Source organism: Mus caroli, unplaced genomic scaffold (genome assembly GCF_978045245.1).
Source record: "Mus caroli unplaced genomic scaffold, Mus_caroli_1 scaffold_6, whole genome shotgun sequence".
NCBI classification, from domain to species: Eukaryota; Metazoa; Chordata; class Mammalia; order Rodentia; family Muridae; genus Mus; species Mus caroli.
The window spans coordinates 95,085,960-95,110,301 of record NW_028227261.1 but is presented as its reverse complement, the minus strand read 5'-3'; the positions used below and the strand labels follow the sequence as shown (position 1 = coordinate 95,110,301).

The 24,342-nt window shown below is 38.3% G+C and overlaps 1 protein-coding gene across 4 annotated transcripts in view; it reads right to left on the bottom strand.

Moving 5' to 3' along the window:
- The window catches only part of Ptbp3 (polypyrimidine tract binding protein 3), an 81,336-nt gene that overhangs the window by 27,049 nt on the left and 29,945 nt on the right, over positions 1-24,342 (bottom strand). For all 4 annotated transcript variants that reach the window (XM_021159315.3, XM_085839261.1, XM_021159312.3 and 1 more), the window contains 2 exons: positions 21,592-21,761; positions 18,426-18,572 (listed from right to left, as the gene is read on the bottom strand). In XM_021159315.3, the coding sequence (XP_021014974.1) occupies positions 18,426-18,572; positions 21,592-21,761 (317 nt within the window). The remainder of the gene's footprint in view (positions 1-18,425; positions 18,573-21,591; positions 21,762-24,342) is intronic.

The following is a 24,342-nucleotide window of genomic DNA, read 5'->3' as shown; positions in this document are numbered from 1 at the left end:
GCCTGTGCCCAAGAACTTAGAAGGGAACCTATGACACAGGGAGCCATTGTCATGAGACAGCCTGAGAAGGGTGAAGAGGTCCATGGGGTGAGCAAGCAATGAACCAGTATGTTGAGTCTAGAGTGTGATCAGGCTAACCTGTCATTCAGTTAACCTGCCAAAGGGTGTTAGTGTACAAACAAGCCTCTAATACATTTCTCCTAAAATGAAACAGGGTGTTCTAAAAAGTACCTGGTTCAGAACTGTGGCGAGAAAAACAGAAAATAAGTGTGAAATAATTTTGGTTTTGTGGTATTTTTGTTATATTTTCCAGAATGCAAAAATTACTGAAACAATAAAAGCTGTATGTCAAACACAGAAGACAACTTGAAGGGGCTCCCACTGGCCCAATCTAAGAATTTTGAACATCAAAGGTAAAATATAAACTAAACAGAAATCCCTAAGTCCATAATGTTAACTGACAGCTCATAAAGAACAACATTCATGATTAATCCAAATGTATGAGATAGTATTTCTTCCCCCTTTTAAGTAAAGGTGGGCCTTCCGTATCTGTAGGTACACTATCTAAACATGGATGGGAAAATGTCTGTCTATGCTAGCAGTTCTCAACCAATGGCTTATGACCCCTTTGGGGGTTGAATGACTCTTTCACAAGGGGTCCTAAGACTATCTGCATAACATTATAATTCACAAGAGTAGCAAAATTATAGTTACAAAGTAGCAACAAAAATAATATTATAGTTGGGGGTCACCACAGCATGAGGAAGTCTATTAAGGGGTCACATAAGGAAGGCTGAGAACTACTACTCTATACTCAACATGCAAACACCCCTTTTACTTGTCATTATTCCTTAAATTAAAAAAAAAAAAAAGTAACAACTTTGGGGGTTTTGTTGAAACTAGGTCTCACTATTATATAGCTAAGTGTGGCTTAGAACTTGTCCTCCTTCCTGAATGCTGAGGATTACAAGGGTATGTCACCACATCTGGCACTATTACAACTATTTACATGGTCTTCATGTTGCATTAGATATTATAAATACTCTAGAGGGTATTTAAAGTATACACAATAATGTATGCTTATGGTATATACAGCTATTACGTCATTTTATAAAAGTACCTTTAGTATCCTTGGATTTTAGAACAGAGATCCAAGAAACAACCAACCAAACTACTATAGCACCCCGCCCCCTCCAATGGGTAGTAGGAGAGAGGTTTCCTTCTTCCACAGTACAGAAGCCTGGTAAATATGACTGTGTCACTTCTACATGTATTTGTCAAAGGTATATATTCTGAACTGAATCACAAGGAAATGTTAGACCAACACACGTTGAGGGAGATTATAGGAAATAAACTGCTTTTCATCTTCAATGATGTTAAGGAAAGCAGATGAAAAGAAAGGCAGAATTTGTCTAAATTTATTAAAAAGACATAACCAAAACAGAACATATACATGAATCTAACTATATCATTTTGCTACATGCAGGTATTAATATAACAATTAGCAAACGCTGACACCATTGCATACACTAGCAAGATTTTGCTGAAAGGACCCAGATATAGCTGTCTCTTGTGAGACAATGCCGGGGCCTAGCAAACACAGAAGTGGATGCTCACAGTCAGCTATTGGATGGATCACAGGGCCCCCAATGGAGGAGCTAGAGAAAGTACCCAAGGAGCTAAAGGGAACTGCAACCCCATAGGTGGATCATTATTATGAACTAACCAGTACCCCAGAGCTCTTGTCTCTAGCTGCATTTGTATCAAAAGATGGCCTAATAGGCCATCACTGGAAAGAGAGGCCCATTGGACTTGCCAACTTTATATGCCCCAGTACAGGGGAATGCCAGGGCCAAGGGGTGGGGGTGGGTGGGTGGGGGACTGGGGGGGGTGTATTGGGGACTTTTTGGATAGCATTGGAAATGTAATTGAGGAAATTACCTAATTAAAAAAAAAACAATTAGCTAAATATAAGTGGGATCTACAGATGACAGAGGAGTAATGTATCAATGTTAATTTCTTATTTTTTTTCTTTTGGGGGCCAGCAGTAAGGACTGGACTCGGGGTCTCATGCTCACCAGGTAAGCATCCCTTTTCATTTTAAGATAAAGTTACACGAAGTTACATGAGCTGGCCTTCAAATACACTATGTGGCCTCCACAGATCTTGAACTCATGATCCTCCTAAGTAAATGGAATGACAGGCCTGTACCACAAACCTAAGCCAGTGCTGAATCCCAATTCTAGTCTATAGAAGAAAGTTCCTCATCTGTAGGATGCATATACAAAATACCAGTAAATAATAAAGACAGTTGGTCATACACTCTCAAAAGGCTTGACAGCTGAAACTGTATACTGTATCTGCACATTTTTTCTACATTTGTAATATCCTCAAATCTTATATTTACTTTAAAAAATGAAGTGAATTAAGTATAGTCTGCTATAACAATGTGTGTGTGTGTGTGTGTATTTATTTCAGGGCTGACCTTTTGGTATAGGCTAAAAACAGTGTATTCTTCCCAAGTGAAGACTATTTCTCTAGCTCTCAGCATTCCTTAGTTGCCTGCACTTCTTTATGCAGAGGTCTTGTGTCCCCCACCTCCACCCCACACAGAAAGTAGTATGTAGGCATAGCTGGCCTCAAACTCAGCCCCCGAAGTACTGAAATTACAGCATGTCCCTCCACGCATTTAAAAAAAAATTTTATTAGATAGTCTTCATTTACATTTCAAATACTATCCCCAAAGCCCCCTACACCCTCCCCCAACCCTGCTCCCCAACACACCCACTCCCGCATCCTGGCCCTAGCATTCCCCTGTACTGGGGCATGTGATCTTCAAAGACCAAGGGCCTCTCCTCCCACTGATGGCCGAGTAGGCCATTCTCTGCTACATATGGAACTAGAGACACAGCTCTGGGGGGGGGGGGGGGTACTGGCTAGTTCATATTATTGTAGTGATGATAATTTGAAAAATGTGCATCACAATAAAAACAATTCTACAAATTTAACGTCTTTCATTTTCATATATTCAATTAGGAAATTTTAATCATAGAATTGATATTTTTAAATAATTGTGTTTTTTAGTTTTTGTTTACACTTTTACAGTGTGAAATGCTTGAGTTCTTTTTTGTGTGTGTGTGGTTTTTTTTTTATTTTGTTTTGTTTTGTTTTTTAATTAGGTATTTTCCTAGTTTACATTTCCAATGCTATCCCAAAAGTCCCCCATACCCACCCCCCCAATCCCCTGCCTACCCACTCCCCCTTTTTGGCCCTGGCGTTCCCCTGTACTGGGGCATATAAAGTTTGCAAGTCCAAAGGGCCTCTCTTTCCAGTGATGGCTGACTAGGCCATCTTTTGATACATATGCAGCTAGAGACAAGAGCTCAGGGTACTGGTTAGTTCATATTGTTGTTCCACCTATAGGGTTGCAGTTCCCTTTAGCTCCTTGGGTACTTTCTCTAGCTCCTCCATTGGGGGCTGTGTGACCCATGTAATAGCTGACTGTGAGCATCCACTTCTGTGTTTGCTAGGCCCCGGGCATAGTCTCACAAGAGACAGCTATATCTGGGACCTTACAGCAAAATCTTGCTAGTGTATGCAATGGTGTCAGCGTTTGGAAGCTGATTATGGGATGGATCCCTGGATATGGCAATCACTAGATGGTCCATCCTTTCGTCACAGCTCCAAATTTTGTCCCTGTAACTCCTTCCATGGGTGTTCTGTTCCCAATTCTAGGAAGGGGCAAAGTGTCCACACTTTGGTCTTCATTCTTCTTGAGTTTCATGCATTTAGCAAATTGTATCTTATATCTTGTGTATCCTAAGTTTCTGGGCTAATATCCACTTATCAGTGAGTACATATTGTGCGAGTTCCTTTGTGATTGGGTTAACTCACTCAGGATGATGCCCTCCAGGTCCATCCATTTGCCTAGGAATTTCATAAATTCATTATTTTTAATAGATGAGTAGTACTCCAGTGTGTAAATGTACCACATTTTCTGTATCCATTCCTCTGTTGAGGGGCATCTGGGTTCTTTCCAGCTTCTGGCTATTATAAATGAGGCTGCTATGAACATAGTGGAGCATGTGTCCTTCTTACCGGTTGGCACATCTTCTGGATATATGCCCAGGAGAGGTATTGCTGGATCCTCTGGTAGTACTATGTCCAATTTTCTGAGGAACCGCCAGACTGATTTCCAGAGTGGTTGTACAAGCTTGCAATCCCACCAACAATGGAGGAGTGTTCCTCTTTCTCCACATCCTCGCCAGCATCTGCTGTCACCTGAATTTTTGATCTTAGCCATTCTGACTGGTGTGAGGTGGAATCTCAGGGTTGTTTTGATTTGCATTTCCCTGATGATTAAGGGTGTTGAACATTTTTTCAGGTGCTTCTCTGCCATTCGGTATTCCTCAGGTGAGAATTCTTTGTTCAGCTCTGAGCCCCATTTTTTAATGGGGTTATTTGATTTTCTGGAGTCCACCTTCTTGAGTTCTTTATATATAATGGATATTAGTCCCCTATCTGATTTAAGATAGGTAAAGATCCTTTCCCAATCTGTTGGTGGTCTTTTTGTCTTATTGACAAGTGTCTTTTGCCTTGCAGAAGCTGTGCAATTTTATGAGGTCCCATTTATCCATTCTCGATCTTACAGCACAAGCCATTGCTGTTCTATTCAGGAATTTTTCCCCTGTATCCATATCTTCGAGGCTTTTCCCTACTTTCTCCTATACAAGTTTCAGTGTCTCTGGTTTTATGTGGAGTTCCTTAATCCACTTAGATTTGACCTTAGTACAAGGAGATAGGAATGGATCAATTCTCATTCTTCTACATGATAACCACCAGTTGTGCCAGCACCATTTGTTGAAAATGCTGTCTTTTTTCCACTGGATGGTTTTAGCTCCCTTGTCAAAGATCATGTGACCATAGGTGTGTGGGTTCATCTCTGGGTCTTCAATTCTGTTCCATTGGTCTACTTGTCTGTCACTATACCAGTACCATGCAGTTTTTATCACAATTGCTCTGTAGTAAAGCTTTAGGTCAGGCATGGTGATTCCACCAGACGTTCTTTTATCCTGGAGAAGAGTTTTTGCTATCCTAGGTTTTTTGTTATTCCAGATGAATCTGCCGATTGCCCTTTCTAATTCGTTGAAGAATTGATTTGGAATTTTGATGGGGATTGCATTGAATCTGTAGATTGCTTTTGGCAAGATAGCCATGTTTACTATATTGATCCTCCCAATCCATGAGCACGGGAGATCTTTCCATCTTCTGAGATCTTCTTTAATTTCTTCAGAGACTTGAAGTTCTTATCATACAGATCTTTCACTTCTTTAGTTAGAGTCACGCCAAGGTATTTTATATTATTTGTGACTATTGAGAAGGGTATTGTTTCCCTAATTTCTTTCTCAGCCTGTTTATCCTTTGTGTACAGAAAGGCCTTTGACTTGTTTGAGTTAATTTTATATCTAGCTACTTGATTGAAGCTGTTTATCAGGCTTAGGAGTTCTCTGGTGGAATTTTTAGGGTCACTTATATAAACTATCAGATCATCTGCAAAAAGTGATATTTTGACTTCTTCCTTTCCAATTTGTATCCCCTTGATCTCCTTTTGTTGTCGAATTGCTCTGGCTAGGACTTCAAGTACAATGTTGAATAGGTAGGGAGAGAGTGGACAGCCTTGTCTAGTCCCTGATTTTAGAGGAATTGCTTCCAGCTTCTCACCATTTACTTTGATGTCGGCTACTGGTTTGCTGTAGATTGCTTTTATCATGTTTAGGTATGGGCCTTGAATTCCTGATCTTTCCAAGACTTTTATCATGAATGGGTGTTGGATTTTGTCAAATGCTTTTTCTGCATCCAACGAGATGATCATGTGGTTTTTGTCTTTGAGTTTGTTTATATACTGGATTACGTTGATGGATTTCCATATATTGAACCATCCCTGCATCCCTGGGATGAAACCTACTTAGTCAGGATGGATGATTGTTTTGATGTGTTCTTGGATTCGGTTAGCAAGAACTTTATTGAGGATTTTTGCATCGATATTCATAAGGGAAATTGGTCTGAAGTTCTCTATCTTTGTTGGGTCTTTTTGTGGTTTAGGTATCAGAGTAATTGTGGCTTCATAAAATGAGTTGGGTAGAGTACCTTCTGTTTCTATTTTGTGGAGTAGTTTGTGAAGAACTGGGATTAGATCTTCTTTGAAGGTCTGATAGAACTCTGCACTAAACCCATCTGGTCCTGGGCTTTTTTTGGTTGGGAGACTATTAATGACTGCTTCTATTTCTTTAGGGGATATAGGACTGTTTAGATTATTAACCTGATCTTGATTTAACTTTGGTACCTGGTATCTGTCTAGAAACTTGTCCATTTCATCCAGGTTTTCCAGTTTTGTCGAGTATAGCCTTTTGTAGAAGGATCTGATGGTGTTATGGATTTCTTCAGGATCTGTTGTTATGTTTCCCTTTTCATTTCTGATTTTGTTAATTTGGATGCTTTCTCTGTGTCCTCTAGTGAGTCTGGCTAAGGGTTTATCTATCTTGTTGATTTTCTCAAAGAACCAGCTCCTCGTTTGGTTGATTCTTTGAATAGTTCTTCTTGTTTCCACTTGGTTGATTTCACCCCTGAGTTTGATTATTTCCTGCCTTCTACTCCTCTTGGGTGAATTTGCTTCCTTTTGTTCTAGAGCTTTTAGGTGTGTTGTGAGGCTGCTAATGTGTGCTCTCTCTAGTTTCTTTTTGGAGGCACTCAGAGCTATGAGTTTTCCTCTTAGAAATGCTTTCATTGTGTCCCATAAGTTTGGGTATGTTGTGGCTTCATTTTCATTAAATTCCAAAAAGTCCTTAATTTCTTTCTTTATTCCTTCCTTGACCAAGTTATCATTGAGAAGAGTGTTGTTCAGTTTCCACGTGAATGTTAGCTTTCTATTAGTTATTTTGTTATTGAAGATCAGCCTTAGTCCATGGTGATCTGATAGGATGCATGGGACAATTTCAATAATTGAGAGTTTGGCTGGGTATAGTAGCCTGGGCTGGAATTTGTGTTCTCTTAGTGTCTGTATAACATCTGTCCAGGCTCTTCTGGCTTTCATAGTCTCTGGTGAAAAATCTGGTGTAATTCTGATAGGCTTGCCTTTATATGTTACTTGACCTTTTTCCCTTACTGCTTTTAGTAGTCTATCTTTATTTAGTGCATTTGTTGTTCTGATTATTATGTGTCGGGAGGAATTTCTTTTCTGGTCCAGTCTATTTGGAGTTCTGTAGGCTTCTTGTATGTTCATGGGCATCTCTTTCTTTAGATTTGGGAAGTTTTCTTCAATAATTTTGTTGAAGGTGTTTGCTGGTCCTTTGAGTTGAAAATCTTCATTCTCATCCACTCCTATTATCCGTAGGTTTGGTCTTCTCATTGTGTCCTGGATTTCCTGGATGTTTTGAATGCTTGAGTTCTTAGCACCTGGTATAATGAACTTTGCTAAACTGAGCACCTTTCTCAAACTTGGAAGCCTTTTACTTTTTGTATGCTTAACAAATCCCAGTTTTTTCACTTGTATTTGTTCTTTTTTCTTTTGACTCTTTTTTGAGATAGGGTCTTACTATGTAGCTCCAGCTGTCCTAGAACTCACTATGTAGAGCAGGCTGGCCTCAAATTCACAAAGAACCCATTGTCTTTGCCTCTCAAGTTCTAGAAAAGCTATGCAGCACTGTGGCCAGTTATATATGTGCTCTTTTTTCTATTTTATGCACTTACTGTTTTGCTTACAAACTAGATTTTTTTTTTTTTTTTTTTTTGTCTTTTGAAACAGGGTTTCACTGTGCAACAGAACCCTGGAACTCACTGTAGAGACTAGGCTGGCCTCGAACTCACAAGAGATCCTCCTGCCTCTGTCTCCTAATTGCTGGGATTAAAGGTGTGTGCTACCACAACTTGGATGAGAAAATCTTTTTTTAATATACAAAGCATTTTACAAATTTGCACATGTGCACAGGCCACATTAATCTCTGTATCCATTCCAGTGTTAGTACACAAGATGAAGAAAACATGATCCTTTTAATGATATTAGTTAGTCTATAAACACTTTAATAGTGGTTTTATGTCAACACATTGTTTTTTTCTTATTTTTTTATTAGATATTTTCTTTATTTACATTTCAAATGCTATCCCTATACTCTCCCCACCTCCCTGCTCCCCTACCCACCCACTCCCACTTCTTGGCCCTGGCATTCCCCTGTACTGGGGCATATATAAAGTTTGCAATACCAAGGGGCCTCTTTTCCCAATGATGGCCGACTAGGCCATCTTCTGCTACATATGCAGCTAGAGACACGTGCTCTGGGGGGTACTGGTCAGTTCATATTGTTGTTCCACCTATAGGGTTGCAGACCCCTTCAGCTTATTGGGTGCTTTCTCTAGCTTCTCTACTGGGGGCCCTGTGTTCCATCCAAAGATAACTGTGAGCATCCACTTCTGTATTTGCCAGGCACTGGCATAGCCTCATACGAGACAGCTATACCAGGTTCCCTTCAGCAAAATCTTGCTGGCATATGCAATAGTGTCTGGGTTTGGTGGCTGATTATGGGATGGATCCCCAGGTGGGGTAGTCTCTGGATGGTCCATCCTTTTGTCTTAGCTCCAAACTTTGTCTCTGTAACTCCTTTCATGGGTATTTTGTTCCCTATTCTAAGGAGGAATGAAGTATCCACCCGTTAGTTTTCCCTCTTCTTGATTTTCTTATGTTTTGCAAATTGTATCTTGGGTATTCTAGGTTTCTGGGCTAATATCCACCTATCAGTGAGTGCATATCTAATGACTTCTTTTCTGTCAACGTATTTTTTATGTATCATATAATACAAAACAACCCAAAGTTCAGTTCCCAAAGCAACATCACCTTTAAAAAACAGTCTGTGAATTAAAAGAACATTTTGTTTGCTTTAAACATGGCATTCTACCTCATTTACTTCATTCTGAGCTTCTCAGTAAGATTAGGAAATGAGGATGGTACTGATTTTACAGGTTTGAAAACCAACTTAGACTTCAATTTAAAACTTTAATTGGTGTGTATGAGGTGAGTGATGCCAATCAAAAAAAGATACAGGCTTAGAATTAAATGTGAACTATTCTATACACTCCACAAATTAGGGAGTATAGGATATTAATTAGTGCTATCTTACAGCCAACAGATTCCTATGATAAAGCCTGGATTTTACCCGGTTCAATATGACAGCTAGGTGGGTGTCTCAAGTGATAGCAGTGGTGGCTCAAGCCTTTAATCACAGCATAGAGATCTCTGTGATTTTGAGGCCAGCCTATTCCACAGAGTGAGTTCCACAACAACCAGGGACACACAGAAAAAAACTGTCTTATAAAACAAACAAAAGAACAAAACAAACAATACGACCCATATGACAGCTATCAGACACAGTAAGAATTTTATAATTAAACACAGTCACTACTTCGGCATTGGGTTTTAACAGTTTGGAGAATCTAGGCAAAAACATAATGAGCATTCCTCTCACATTAAAATGATTTAATATCAAAAGCATGTGCAACTAAAAAATTTGTTCTCACTTCTTTACTTCATGTCAATAATCGTTCTATTAATTTTAATTCTATCAAGTAGTTGCTGCTGCTAGTCTTGCTGTTATTGTTCTTTCTTTACTTTTTCCCTTTTTCAGAAGAATAAGAGACTTAATATTAATAGTACATACTGTCCTCCTCGCTTACATAGCATTCAGGATAGATGACACTGGTGCTAACAAGCACTGACTCAAGCTTTCTAAATAACTGGCATGAAAGTAAAGCTCTGCTTTGAAAGTGAGGTGCAGTGGAGCACACCTGTAATCCCAGTACTAAAAAGGGTAAGATGGGGTCAAAAGTTTATAAGATGGATGGATGGATGGAGGGTCAGAGGCAAAGAAAGGAGTGAAGAGAGGGAGGAAAGAAGGAGGGAAAGGAAGGGCAGAAGAGAGCTTTTGAAAATAAAAGTACAAAGGGGAGGGACCTGAAAATATGGTAAACATTTTATTATTATAAGATTTTGAGATTTTTGTTTTGTATTGAAGCAGAGTTTCATGGTGTAGTCGCCTCAGCCTCTCTAGTGCTGGGATTATAAATGTGCACTACTATGATACCAAGTTCTTAGTAGAAATTTTTAACTAAGCAAAAACATTTAAGAAAAACAGTGTTTGAAGATGAAAATGCATTTGATGCTTAAAATTATGGTGTAATAAAATTACTACTGTAGGAGATGATTTTTAGACACTTAAGGCAACAATACTAGAATGACTATACTATTAATAAGGGAAACGGAAATCAGTATGATCAAACAAGCACAAGGACTTTAGTAAGTTAGATTGGGGAAATATAGTTGCTATAAAACATAAATGTACCCAGGGAGCACGGTGGCACAGACTTGTGATCCCAGCACTTACAAGAGATAAAGGAGGAAAGGAATAGAAGGACAGCCTGGGCTACCAAGTGAGCTCAGCCTAACCTGAGCAGCAAGTGAGTCTCTACCTTAGTAAATAAAACACAACTTAGAATACATTTCTAAGGTCAAGAATATGGAAACTAGGGGGCTGGTGAGATGGCTCAGTGGGTAAGAGCACCCGACTGCTCTTCCGAAGGTCCAGAGTTCAAATCCCAGCAACCACATGGTAGCTCACAACCATCCGTAACAAGATCTGGCGCCCTCTTCTGGAGTGTCTGAAGACAGCTACAGTGTACTTACATATAAATAAATAAATCTTAAAAAAAAAAAAAGAATATGGAAACTAGAATAGAGTGAATATGCTGGTCTTTAGTATTCATTTTAATAATTGTTTAGAGAACATTTTAAAGGTAAAAGTCTTAAAAAGTCATTTTTGCAAATTCATAAACTACAACAAGGTCAAGAAAACTCCAAAATAAAAAGGTTTCAAATGTTGAACTATACAACATAATTATATTTAGCAACTATAGTTCTCCAACAAAGCAAGAAGGTAAAACTACTTCATATGGACTTGACCCTTTGACAACTGTGTCCACAGCTGGGAGTCAAATGCTTGCTTTGGGGTGTCTTGATTCTCAGGAAAAAAAAAGGGTGTGTGTGTGAATCTATCTGATTCCTTGGCTTTGAAAAAGAGGCAGCATACACACACACACACACACACACACACACACAGGTAATTTCCATTTTGACTTATATCTGGTGTAAGATTTGGAATAAAAAAGTGTTGGGATGAAATCAAGGCTATCTAAGAATAAACTAGGCCATTTGGGTGACTGTGGTTGCCTAGCAACTGGAATTTCTCACAGTTTCCCTTTGGCATAATCCAATCTCTAAGTTTTTAATAAATTATCTTTTGTTCTAGCAATTTATACTAACATACTTGGGAAAAAAACTACTGTGAAAACTGTATGATTTACATGAAAAAATGTTTAAATTCTACTGAAAAACTTTAATAGAAAAACAGACAAGAACAACTTCTGGTACTAAAGATTCAGAGAAGAGTATGTTAATTATTTCCAAATTTACCAAAAAAATCCAAAAATTTTAAAAGGAAACAAGACTTAAAAATAACTATAAGAACTATAATCAGTTAATTCTGAAGAGATAATATATTGCTCTGCAATAAATTTACAGTATACACTAAAGTAGAAATGGGATGGAAAAGTCAGGTCCAAACTAGATTTGCAGTTCAGTCTAAGTGAACAGAATTCATGAACACAGAATGTAACATACACTTATTAACAAGTATATATAAATGCATATTGTAAGCATGCAGAAAGGGTATGATATGAAATAGGATATGTTTCATATCAGTAGTTTAATAAATGGGTTATTAAATAAACCAGAAGAAACTTTTCTTGCCATTAGGAGGAATAAAGTGCTACCTTTATAATAATATATCTCACATATATCATATAGATATCACATATATAAAACAAACAAATCCAAGAGAACAAAGACTTGAATATCAAACCAGAAGCAATCATTAGTGGGAGAGGGGCTGGAGAGAGGGCTGAGTTGTTAAGAGTGCCTGTTGCTCTTGGAGAGGGCCTGGGTTGGGTTTGTAAGCACCCACACAGTGGCACAACCATCCATGCAACTGTTTTCCTCTGATGTCCATGGGCACCAGGCATGCCATATCCATACATGCATACACTTATAAATACATTTTTTTAAATATTAGAAGTTTTGGTTTTTTATCTTAATGTTATGTTGGAACATGGTATGAAATATGACCATCTTGAAGGAAGTTACCAATATCTAAAAATAATTTTTCAATTACCCAAACACAAAGTCATAATCTGATAATGGAATGGCAGTTGACAGAGGCCAAGGAAAGAGGAAATGGAAAGCTGTTATTTCAGACAAGGAATTTCAGTTTACAACAGGGGAAAAGTTCCAAAGAGAGATGAGTTAATGATTGTCCTTAACAACCATTAAAATGTACACTTACAGATGACTTAAAGACAAATTTGTTATGTGTATTTTGAGAGTTGGAGAGATGGCTCATCAGCTAAAAGCATCTGCTGCAATGCAAGCATGAGGACTTGAGTCCCTGGAACTGCATGAAAGCTGCACAAGTACCGCCAGAGCCCTATGCTCCTAAGCCCATGTTCAGGTGAAGACAGAGTCCTCAGAAACTCAAGGGTCAGCCTGGAGTTCACAGTGTCAAACAACATAGTCTCAAACACGGTGGAAAGCAAGAATGACACCCAAAGGTGTCCTCTGACCTTTACACATTAGAGTCACACATTTATTCCCACACTTAAGACATACAAACATGCTGGGTGGTGGTGGCACACGCCTTTAATCCCAGCACTTGGGGGGGCAGAGGCAGGCGGATTTCTGAGTTCGAGGCCAGCCTGATCTACAGAGTGAGTTCCAGGACAGCCAGAGCTACACAGAGAAACCCTGTCTCGAAAAGCCAAAAAAAAAAAAAAAAAAAAGACATACAAACATGAATACATTGTGCATGAGCACACGCACATAAGGTTTTAAAAAGTATTTAATGACATTAAATACAGAAATTAATCAGGATAGATATTAAAACATGCATATGCTTGAACCCAGGAATTTCATCTAGTAAGATAAGGTTTTATGTGTGCCAAAATGTATTATTGCAGTACTGTTTATAAAACCTTTAAAATAGGAAAAACATTTCAGTGCTTATCAAAAACCAGGACTAACTATAGGTCTTCTATCAAAGGAGTAACAGTAGTCATTAAAAATCCACAAGCATGTCTCTTGCTGCAGAACAATGTCCATAATATATATTACAGAATAAGAACAAAAACACTTCACACACCAGGATTTCACCTGTATACAGCACAACAGAAGAATTCATAGATTATTAGCACCAATATTCATTATCTCTGTTCAAACAGATGCCTGTATTTTTCCTCATATTTTTCTAAATTGCTTAAATGTTTAACCATGAACAGGTTTCTTATTTGTAATCTATAAAAACAATTTTCATTGAAGAACTCTTAATAGTCCGAGCTATAGCATAGTACCTGCTTAGCATGCTTAAGGCTCTCAATTTGATCCCCCCCCCAATGAAACATGTCATTATGCCCTAAAACAAGGATTATGTACAGGAAATGTTCCTGTATTAATGTAGAAAGTTCTAATAATTTTATAAATGCAGTTCCCATACATTCAACGTAACAAAAAAGCTGGAGAAATCTTGCCCTAGAGCAAGAATACATGCAGAATTCTCTTTATATTTAAAAAAACGTTGCATATTGTTCTTCCTATGGGGTTGCAAGCCCCTTTGCTCCTTCAGTCCTCCTAGCTCTTCCATTGGGATCCCGGGCTCAGTTCGATGGCTGGCTGTGTGTATTGGTCAGGTGCTGGTAGAACCTTTCAGGGAACAGCCATACCAGGCTCCTGTCAGCAAGTACTTCTTGGCATCAGCAATAGTTTCAGGGTTTGGTGTCTGCAGATGGGATGGATCCCGAGGTGGGGGTGGTCTTTGGATGGCCTTTCCTTCAGTCTCCTTTCCATTTTTTGTTCCTGTCTGTGATGGTTTGTATATGCTCAGCCCATGGAGTGGCATTGTAATAAGGTGTGGCCCTGCTGGAGTAGATGTGGCCTTGTTGGGAGTAGGCGTGGCACTGTGGGTGTGGGCTTTAGGGCACTCATCCTAGCTGCCTGGAAGTCAATATTCTGCAAGCAGCCTTCAGATGAAGAGGTAGAATTCTCAGCTTCTCCTGCACTATGCCTGCCTGGATGCTGCCATGTTCCCACCTGGATGATAATGGACTGAATCTCTAAACCTGCAAGCCAGCCCCAATTAAATGCTATCCTTATAAGAGTTGCCTTGGTCATGGTGTCTGTTCACAGCAGTAAAACCCTAACTAATACACTGTCTTTTATTTGGACAGAAACATTTTTGGGTTAACAATTTTGAGATGGGTGTGGCCCCATCCCTCAACTGGGGGCCATGCCTATCTACTGGAGGTGGTTTCTACAGGTTCTATCTCCCCTTTGTTGCATATTTCAGCTAAAGTCATCCCTGTTGGGTCCTGGGAGCCTCTTGCTTTCCTGGCATCTGGGACTTTCTAGTGGTTACCCCCAATTCCCTACCTCCCACTGCTACACATTTCTATTCAATTTTCTGACCCTCTGGTACTTGTCTCCTATCCCTTCTAACACCTAACCCTGCCTGCCCCTCTTCCCCCTCCTTCTTTTCTCTCCCTCCCAGGTCCCTCCTTCCCTCTACCTCCTGTCATTATTTTGTTCCCTCTTCTATGTAAGATTGAAGCATCCACACTTTGGTCTTCTTCTTAAGCTCCATATGGTTTGTGGGTTGCATCATGGGTATTCTGAGCTTTGTGGCTAATATCCACTTATCAGTGAGTACATGCCATATGTGTTCTTTTGTGTCTGGGTTATCTCACTCAAGATAATATTTTTTTAAAGAGTTTATTTATTTAATGTATATGAGTACACTGTCATACGGTTACAGATGGTTGTGAGCCATGAGGTTGCTGGGAATTGAACTCAGGACCTCTAGAAGAGCAGTCAGTGCTCTTAACCACTGAGCCATCTCTCCAGTCCAAGGATGATATTTTCTAGTTCTATCCATTTGCCTGCAAATTTCATGAAGTCATTGTTTTTAATAGCAAGTACTACTCCATTGTGTAAATGTACCATATTTTTTGTATCCATTCTTCTGTTGAGGGAATTCTGGGTTGTTTCCAGCTTCTGGCTATTAAAAATAAGGTGGCTATAAACACAGTGGAGCATGTGTCTTTGTTATTATATGTTGGAGCATCCTCTGGTTATATGCCCAGGAATGGTATAGCTGGGTCCTCATGTAGTACTATGCCCAATTTTCAGAGAAACACCCAGACTGATTTCCAATGGAGATTTACCAGCTTGCAATCCCACCAGCAATGGAGGAGTGTTCCTCTTTCTCCACATCCTTGTCAGCATCTGCTGTCACCTGAGTGATCTGAGCCATTCTGACTGGTGTGAGGTGGAATCTTAGGGAAGTTTTGATCTGCATTTCCCTGATGACTAAGGATGTTGAACATTTCTTTAAGTGCTTTTTACACATTCAGGATTCTCCAGTTTAGGATTCTTTGTTTAGCTCTGTTCCCCATTTTATAATAGGGTTATTTGGTTCTCTGGAATCTAACTTCTTGAGTTCTTTGTCTATTTTAGATATTAGTCCTCTATTGGATATAGGGTTGGAAAAGATCTTCTCCCAATCTGTGGGTTGCCATTTTGTCCTTTGCCTCATAGAAGCTTTCAATTTTATAAAATACCATTTGTCTACTGTTGATCTTAGAGCGTGAGCCATTGGTGTCCTGTTCAGGAAATTTCCCCCTGTGTTCAAGGCTCTTCCCCACTTTCTCTTCTATTAGATTCAGTGTATCTGGTTTTATGTGGAGGTCCTTGATCCACTTGGACTTGAGCTTTGCACAAGGAGATAAGAATTGATGGGTTTTTCATTCTTCTACATGCTAACTGCCAGTTGAACCAGCACTATTTGTTGAAAATGCTGCCTTTTTTTTTCCACTGGGTGGTTTTGGCTTCTTTGTCAAAGACCAAGTGACCATTGGTGTCTGGGTCTTCAATTCTATTCTGTTGATCTACCTGCTTGTCTCTGTACTAATACCATGCACTTTTTATCACTACTGCCCAGTAGTAGAGCTTGAGGTCAGGGATGGTGATTCCCCCAGAAGTTCTTTTATTGTTGATCACAGTTTTCAATATCCTGGGGTTTTTGTTACTCCAGATGAATTTGAGAATTGCTCTTTCTATCTCTGGGAAGAATTGAGTTGAAATTTTGATAGGGATTGCCCTGAATCTATAGATTGCTTTCGGTAAGATGGCCATTTTTACTATGTTAATCCTGATGATCCATGAGTATGGGAGATCTTTCCATCTGAGGTCTTCTTTGATTTCTTTCTTCAGAGACTTGAAGTTCTTGTCATACAGATCTTTCACTTGTTTGGTTTGAGTCACACCAAGATATTTTATATTATTTGTGACTATTGCGAAGGACATCATTTCCCTAGTTTCTTTCTCAGCCCATTTATTCTTTGAGTAGAGGAAGATTACTGACTTGTTAGAGTTAATTTTACATCCAGCAACTTTGCTGAAGTTGTTTATCAGCTGTAGGAGTTCTCTGGTAGAATTTTAAGGGTTGGTTATATATACTATCATATTATCTGAAACTAGTGATATCTTGCCTTCCTCTTTCCCCATTTGTATCCCTTTGATCTCCTTTTGTTGTCTAATTGCTTGGCTAGAACTTCAAGTACTATATTGAATAGATAGGAGGAGAGAGGGCAGCCTTGTCTTGTCCCTGATTTTAGTGAGATCGCTTCACGTTTCTCTCCATTTAGTTTGATGTTGGCTATTGGTTTGCTGTATATTACTTTTATTATGTTTAGGTATGGGCCTTGAGTTCCTGATCTCATCAATACTTTTAACCTAAATACTTATCCTTTACCCACAGACCACCTCTCATCAAAGAAGCATCACTTTGTACCCGATGGAGACCATTACAGAAAACCATACCTCATCAAAACTCAGAGACCAACTGGGTCAGGGGCCCAGCACAAATGATATACATCTACAACTCCTGCATCCAAGGCTCAAGAACATCATAGGAGGAGGGGGAAGAAACTGAAAGCCAGAAACAGGAAGTCTGTTGAGACTGTATCTCCTAGAAATGACAGGGAAGCCACATCCATGAGACCTACACCTCAACATATGGTTGCCTAAACAAGAGCAACACCCATAGATAAACATGCTAAACTGGTAGAGAGAAACCTCACATGTCTCTACTCTTAAACAAAGAGCCACCAATTAATAACAGCTGAGCAAGGGAGAATTGGCCTTCCCTGGAGGTAAGTATTCAGATTGGTTATCCAGTACCAGAAATAATTATATTCAATTTTAAAAGATATTTAAAAAATAAAGTACACATTGCTGGAGATATGTCTCAGTGGTAAAGAACACTGAGCTGCTCTTCTAGAGGACCTGGGTTCAATTCACAGTCCCCACATGACAGCTTACACTGTCTATAACTCCAGTTCTAGGGCATCTGGCACCTTTACACAGTCATTCATGCAGACAAAACACCCATGCATATAATAGGCAGACATACAAACAGACACACACACTTTTAAAAAATACACTTGCTTTGTAGACAAGGTTTTTTTTTTCCATGTTAAATCAAATTTCTATTTAACCACTTAAAATGAACCCGGAAAGATACGAAAGACTCATCATGAACCATATCAAAATAAAAACCAGAAATAAAAGCATTATGCTGTTAGGCTATTCCACATTCACTTGAGGAGTCAAAACTCATTTAAAGGAAAATTCTGAGCAATTCTTGACATCTTAAACTGCCTCCCTAACCTCTCAACAGAGAACTACTCCTGGCTAGGGATGCAGTTACTGGGAGAATTCTTAACAAACACACACAAAGGACCCTGGAAGGCAAACTCAAGGCTTTTGACTTCTCCCAAAGCAAGTGTAAATCCAGCTATTTCCAGCACTTCTTTCATATTTCTCCCTTTAGGAGGTACACGATTTTATCTTAATTATGAAAACAGGTTTGGTTTTGGGGGGAGAAGGGTTACTTCTTGCTTTTCTTGAGAAAGTTTCCCTGAGTAGTTCAGTGTCCTCCTTCTAGAATCACAAGAATGTTACCCATGCACAGCCCCGTGTCATTTCTAACACTACAACTTCCAAAGTTTCCAAACCAAACTATTTTTAATTTTAAGCATTTAAGAACAAATTACATATACATATGAAATCCTCATAAAGTGTACTAAAATAAAAGGAAGAAAAATATATAGTGGTTCTTCTCTGAAGTATAGAAAGTTAATTTTAAATTATAATACCACATATTTGTATAATTAATTATATTAATTGTATAATTATTCTTACAGGTACCTATAATACTTACAGCCTGATTAGGCAGATTGTCAGTCTTAAGTTCTCGGTGATTGGAATACTGGATATAAACAGGCTGACTTCGAAGATGAGGAGTAACAGGAGTGTAATAATTTATCATAGTAACAGCAGCTTCTTCAGAAGCCATTTCTAAAAAGGCCTGCAATAAACACAAGAAGATGGTTAAGAATCATTCCATATTGGTCTAAACTTGTGTTTTCTCAGCATACTTGACATTGTTCCCTAGAGGATAAAATTAATTTGAAAAACTGGGTTCAATAAAAGTTTCCAACTGAGAAACTGCCAGGAGATTAAATTATTTTGTTATGTTTTATGTGTGTTTTTTAACTTCTATTTCTTCAAATGCTTAAAAATAAAAATAAATCTTTACATCACCACTACAAATGAATATTCTTAGGTGCTATAACTTAAATTTGGTTTTGTAAAACCTTGGGCTAAACTGCTAGAGTACACAAAAGAAATGCTAGAATTTCATTCAATAAAGACAAACAAAGAGGTTAAAAACAAAAGTCCAAGTATGAGTGTGGTGGTGTACACCTTTAGTCCGAGCAATGATTGAGCCTCCGAGTTACAGGACAGCCTGGTACAGAACATAGTAAGGCCCTACTTTATAACAAACCAGTCAAAAACCCTGATGGAGGATGGGGGAAGGGGACAGGACTGGGTAATATCACATTTAAAAAAAAAATCTCTGCTTGTGACTTTTAAATTATACATGTGAGATACTTTTAATTACTTACAGGTTTCCCAATTTAAGATTATGGTCATAATTCCTTTAAGATTTGTGGGACCCCTGACTCGCCAGCAAGAAAGACACCACAATAGGATCCTTCTGCACACGTTTATTGGGAGAGCATTGACTGTGTAGGCGAAAGACCCCAAGCCCTGGGCCTCTCACTTTTATATACTATCAGTTCCCATCCACTCACAGCAGGCCACATCACCTCACCAGGTACGCAGCTTCAGCTAATCAGGGCAGCAGGGGCATATCTCCACCAAAATGGCTTCGCCAGTAACCTGGTACACCTGCGCAGCTCTCACGATGTTTGTGGTTTATATGAGGAAGTCAGGTGCAAGTCATACGACTTAGCTGCAGTCCCTGGCGCCTTTGGGACTGCTGCCACACCCACTCCCCACAAAGATTTAAAACTTCAACCCACAATGAGAAATCAAGTATAGCATTACTTTAAGATACCAAGAATTTGCTACATTCCATATCCACTTACTCTTATTTGCTCCAAATCGTATGGAGCAATCTTTTTGAACATATACTTACTACCTTACAATCTTATCCACCACCCTCTAGTTGGCCACGTGATTTTAGCTAATGTTCCTAGGGCTCAGAAATAAGTGTTGAAGGTTTCTTCAAAACACAGATTTGGCCAAGTGGTGGTAGCCCTTGTCTTTAATCCTAGTGCTTGGGAGGCAGACGCAGGGAGATAGCTGAGTTTGAGGCCAGCCTGGCCTACAGAGCAAGTTCCATATCAGCCCAGGCTACAAAGAAAAACCTGTCTCAAAAAACAAACAACAAAAACGCAGATGCATATATATCTATCACATTTCACATAAGATCTAATGATCAATCCATGTATGAAACTCGCAAAAGTTCCAAAAATAAGTAATAAAATCTTTTAAAAATAATTGAATGTAAAAACTCATTTGTACAATGAAATTTCCCTTATGTCTCTCAAATTATTAAAGAAGCTACACAAAAAAAAATAAAAAAAAAAGCTACACAATAATTCTACAACTAGAATATGCACAATGGTTTTATGGAAGCAGGAGATATGACACTATTTTGGGCTAGCCTAAAGCAACAGGCTACAACAGACCAAATTAAAGGAGATTTATAGCAATCTGTTTTTTTTTTTTAAATATTAAAAAGAAATAAGCTCTTATAAGGGCCTACTGTAAACCAATCCATTATAAAAAAGATTCATTTTCTATCATATATATATATATATATATATATATATATATATTTGCCTGACTGTACATATGTGCATCAAGTGTATGCCTGATACCCACAACCAGTTATGGGCCACCACTTATGGCCTGGAAACTGAACCTAGGTCCTCTGCATAAGCAACCAGGGCTCTTAACTAACTTCTGAGCTAAATCTCCAGCCTTTAAAAAATGTTTGCTTCCACTTTTTTTTTTTTTTTTTTTTTTTTTTTTTTGGTTTTTCGAGACAGGGTTTCTCTGTATAGCCCTGGCTGTTCTGGAACTCACTTTGTAGACCAGGCTGGCCTTGAACTCAGAAATCCGCCTGCCTCTGCCTCCCGAGTGCTGGGATTAAAGGCGTGCGCCACCACACCCGGCCTTTTTTTTTTTTTTTTTTGGTTTTGCTTCCACTTTTAAAAATACTAACTATTCAGTCATATCTAGCTAAACATTCAATTTTATTTTATAAATGATGTAACTCCCAACTCTTTTTGTTCCTGTTGTTTGTTTTGGTTGTAAGACAGGATCTTTCAGCATAGTCCCGGGCTGTCCTGGAACTTACTATGTATGGAACTCGCCAGGCTGGCCTTGAACTCAGAGACTCACCTACCTCTACCTCTCTAGCTCTGGGATTAAAGGCGTGTGTTACCATACCCAGCTGCTCCCAACTCTTAAATCCCATGTAAAAGCCAATCAGACCTTTAGCTTATAGTGATAACTGCACTGTCTGGAAAACTTAACTGTTCTTTAGTTAGACAAATGAAGTGCAATTTATAATTTCTCTATCAAGGTCTCTTAGGTATTACACGATATTTTTAGGAGTCATCCTACAGTTAAAAACATCAAGTAAGTAAAATATAAAATAGGTCTTAAAGAAAATTACCCCAAATCAAATAGATAAGAACTTTTCCTGTTTATTGTGTTGTTTGTTGTCATACAGGGAAAAAAATTGACTTAAAACCTAATTTGTGGTCATAGATAGTAAGAAAAGCTGAAAAGTCAGCAAGGTGGCATACACCCTTGTGGTCCCAGATACTTAGAAGGCAGAACTTTAAAAAGGTCACTTGAGCTTATGAATTTTACATCAGCCAGAGCAACATAGAGACCCCGTCTCAAGACAACTAGTTATTTTTAAGTTCAAGAAAATAGAAATTATATGAAATACTAACACCCAGAAGATAATCACTCAGTGACAATCTTTAAATATTACGTACCTGGCTTTTTCCTTTCAACATCAAAAGATTAGTGACTTTGCCAAATGGTAGACCTAATGATATGACCTCTGCTTCAGTGACATCACATGGAATTTTTCGAAGATGGAGAACACGGGAAGGCGAACAGGGAGGTCTATCTCCTTTAAATTTCTTGTTGTCATTCCCATTAGCTATAAAAAACATAAGATTTGTTTGAAATTACTGAAACTAATTTGGGTTGACATACTACATTAACTAAATTGCCACACTTGATCTAGTGCACCAGATTGGAAATTCATGAGTTATGGGTTGATGACATGAGTGGGAAATGAAACCAACCACCTCTTAATGAACCCACTTTTGGTCTTTCACTGTGGCCATTACATTTAATTGTTGTCTGATTTTTTTTTTTTTTGAGGAAAAGTATTAGGATAAATCAATTATATTGCTTCATAGATTCACGTATCACTTTCATGAGGAAAGCATTAACCACAAGTATACCTTTTCTAAGTTTAGATATACAACACTTGAACTACAACTACCTATAGTATTCAATACAGTGACAGGTTTGCACAAAATCAATATGCACAGGTTTGCAGTCTGGGGCATAAGCTAAACCGTATACACCATATACACCTAAGTGTATAAGTAAACTATACTGCCCAGGTCTGTGTAAGCACACTCTAGGACAGTGGCTCTCAACCTTCCTAATGCTACAGTTCCCTTACTACAGTTCCTCATGTTGTGGTGACCACAACCATAAAATTATTTTTGTTGTAATTTTGCTTGTTATAAATTATAATATGAATATTTGTACTTTCTGACCATCTCAGGTACCCCTGTGAAAGGATAGTTCATCATCTCCCCCCCCCTCGGCCCCACGTCATGACCCACAGGTTGAGAGCCCCTACTCTAGGATATTCACTGCATTTTCAAAAAGCATGTCAATCACTAATTGAGGTATTACCATACCTCTAAACTCAACATTCAAAATGTCTCATGTGTATGTTTGTTTTTATGGGTATAAGTGTTTTTCCTGCATGCATGTATGTACATTCTGCATGCCTGGTGCCCAAGGAGCCAGAAATAGGTTCTAGAGTCCCTGGAACTGAGATTACCGACAGTTTTAAGCTACCATGTAGGTGCTAGGAACTGAACTTGAGTCTTCTGCAAGAGCATCCAGTGCTCTTAACCTTATTCACCAATCTCTCCAGCCCACTAATATATTTTTAGAGAGCCCTTTTCAAATTTTTATACTGCAAAATAAAAAGAATTAAAACAATAAGATTTAAGCCAGGCTGTGGTGGCACACACTTTTTAATCCCAGCAGTCAGAAGGCAGTGGCAAACATATCTCTGAGTTCAAAGCCAGCCTGATCTAAAGACTAAGTTCCAGGCTAGCCAGGGCTCACACAAACAGACAAACAACAAATTTAAGAAAGATTATGATATAAATTTTGTGCCTAATACAACCAAAACGATCTGGATGAGTTATAAGTAAAATTTTAGTTTATTTCTTAAGCTTTATAGCCTTTCTCACTCTATTAGCTAAATTTTGTATGCTACCCTGTAGTAATAAGCAGACCTTGGTTGAAATATATATTTTTCAATACCCCTACATACTTCAAACTCCAAGATGCTACTCAATACTCTACAGTACAGTACTTCCCCATGATGCTGTTCTGCTCTAACATCTCAGACCAGCCGCTGCAAAAATGAACTGACTATCCTAGCATATAGCAAAATTGTATTCAAATCAGACTAACTACAACTGACCTGCCTATAATGATTACTCAAGTTTATGCAGATGAAATTCAGAAATATTCTTCTCCCACAAATAGTATGAAGACAGGCCAAATGTAACTATTTTAAAATTTCATTATAATCCTTTTAAATATTAAATGATATTTGTCACTATTGGCAGAAAATTACAATCTTGCCAAATTCCTAATATCCCTTTTCTAAAAACTAATGAAAACTTACTACCTATAATCCTATATAAATAAATGTCAAGAGGGCCATATAAAAACACAGCAATATTTACTGTTGTGATTGTACATACGACTTGACCTAAAAATATATAAATTGAACATTCCCTATTGTCCCTTCTCTCCCACACACATATAACACTTCCTCCCAAATTTGTGTTTGTAACTAGGTATGTACTGTTAGTACACTGCTATGTTGTGTTTCTGGGTATTACACCTAGGACCTCATACACGCTATGTCAGTAGTCTTCCAGATTTTGTAGTGATTTCAAGCCCATGAATACAAAGATTATCTCACTAATTTGCTTTTGTTTTATTTTGTATTTATTACCAACAGCTATAATTATGCTTTTAGTAATCTGTCATAAGATTTTCTCTCCACTCATCTGATGTAGTGACATAATTTTAAAATTTCTTGTTTTGGGCCTGTTCTTGTATACATGAATTAAGACAGGCTGATCATGGGAGTCTTATTTAAGTATGGTATGTTAACTCAAATATAGATGAGAGTGCTGTAATTCAAAACAAATTACAGACTTGGGTATATTTTTAGATCTTCTGATAGATGACAGAGGATTTGATTTCTTGGTTAGGAACCAGATTTTCTAATATGATCTTCTACTATAATTTATGACTACTGGTTCAAATTGTAAAATAGCACTTTATCATTTTATCACTGTTCTATTGCTGTGAAGAGACACCATGATTAAGGCAACTCTTACAAAAGAAAGCATTTAATTAATTGTGGGCTTGCTTAGTTTCAGAGGTTTATTAGTCCATTATCA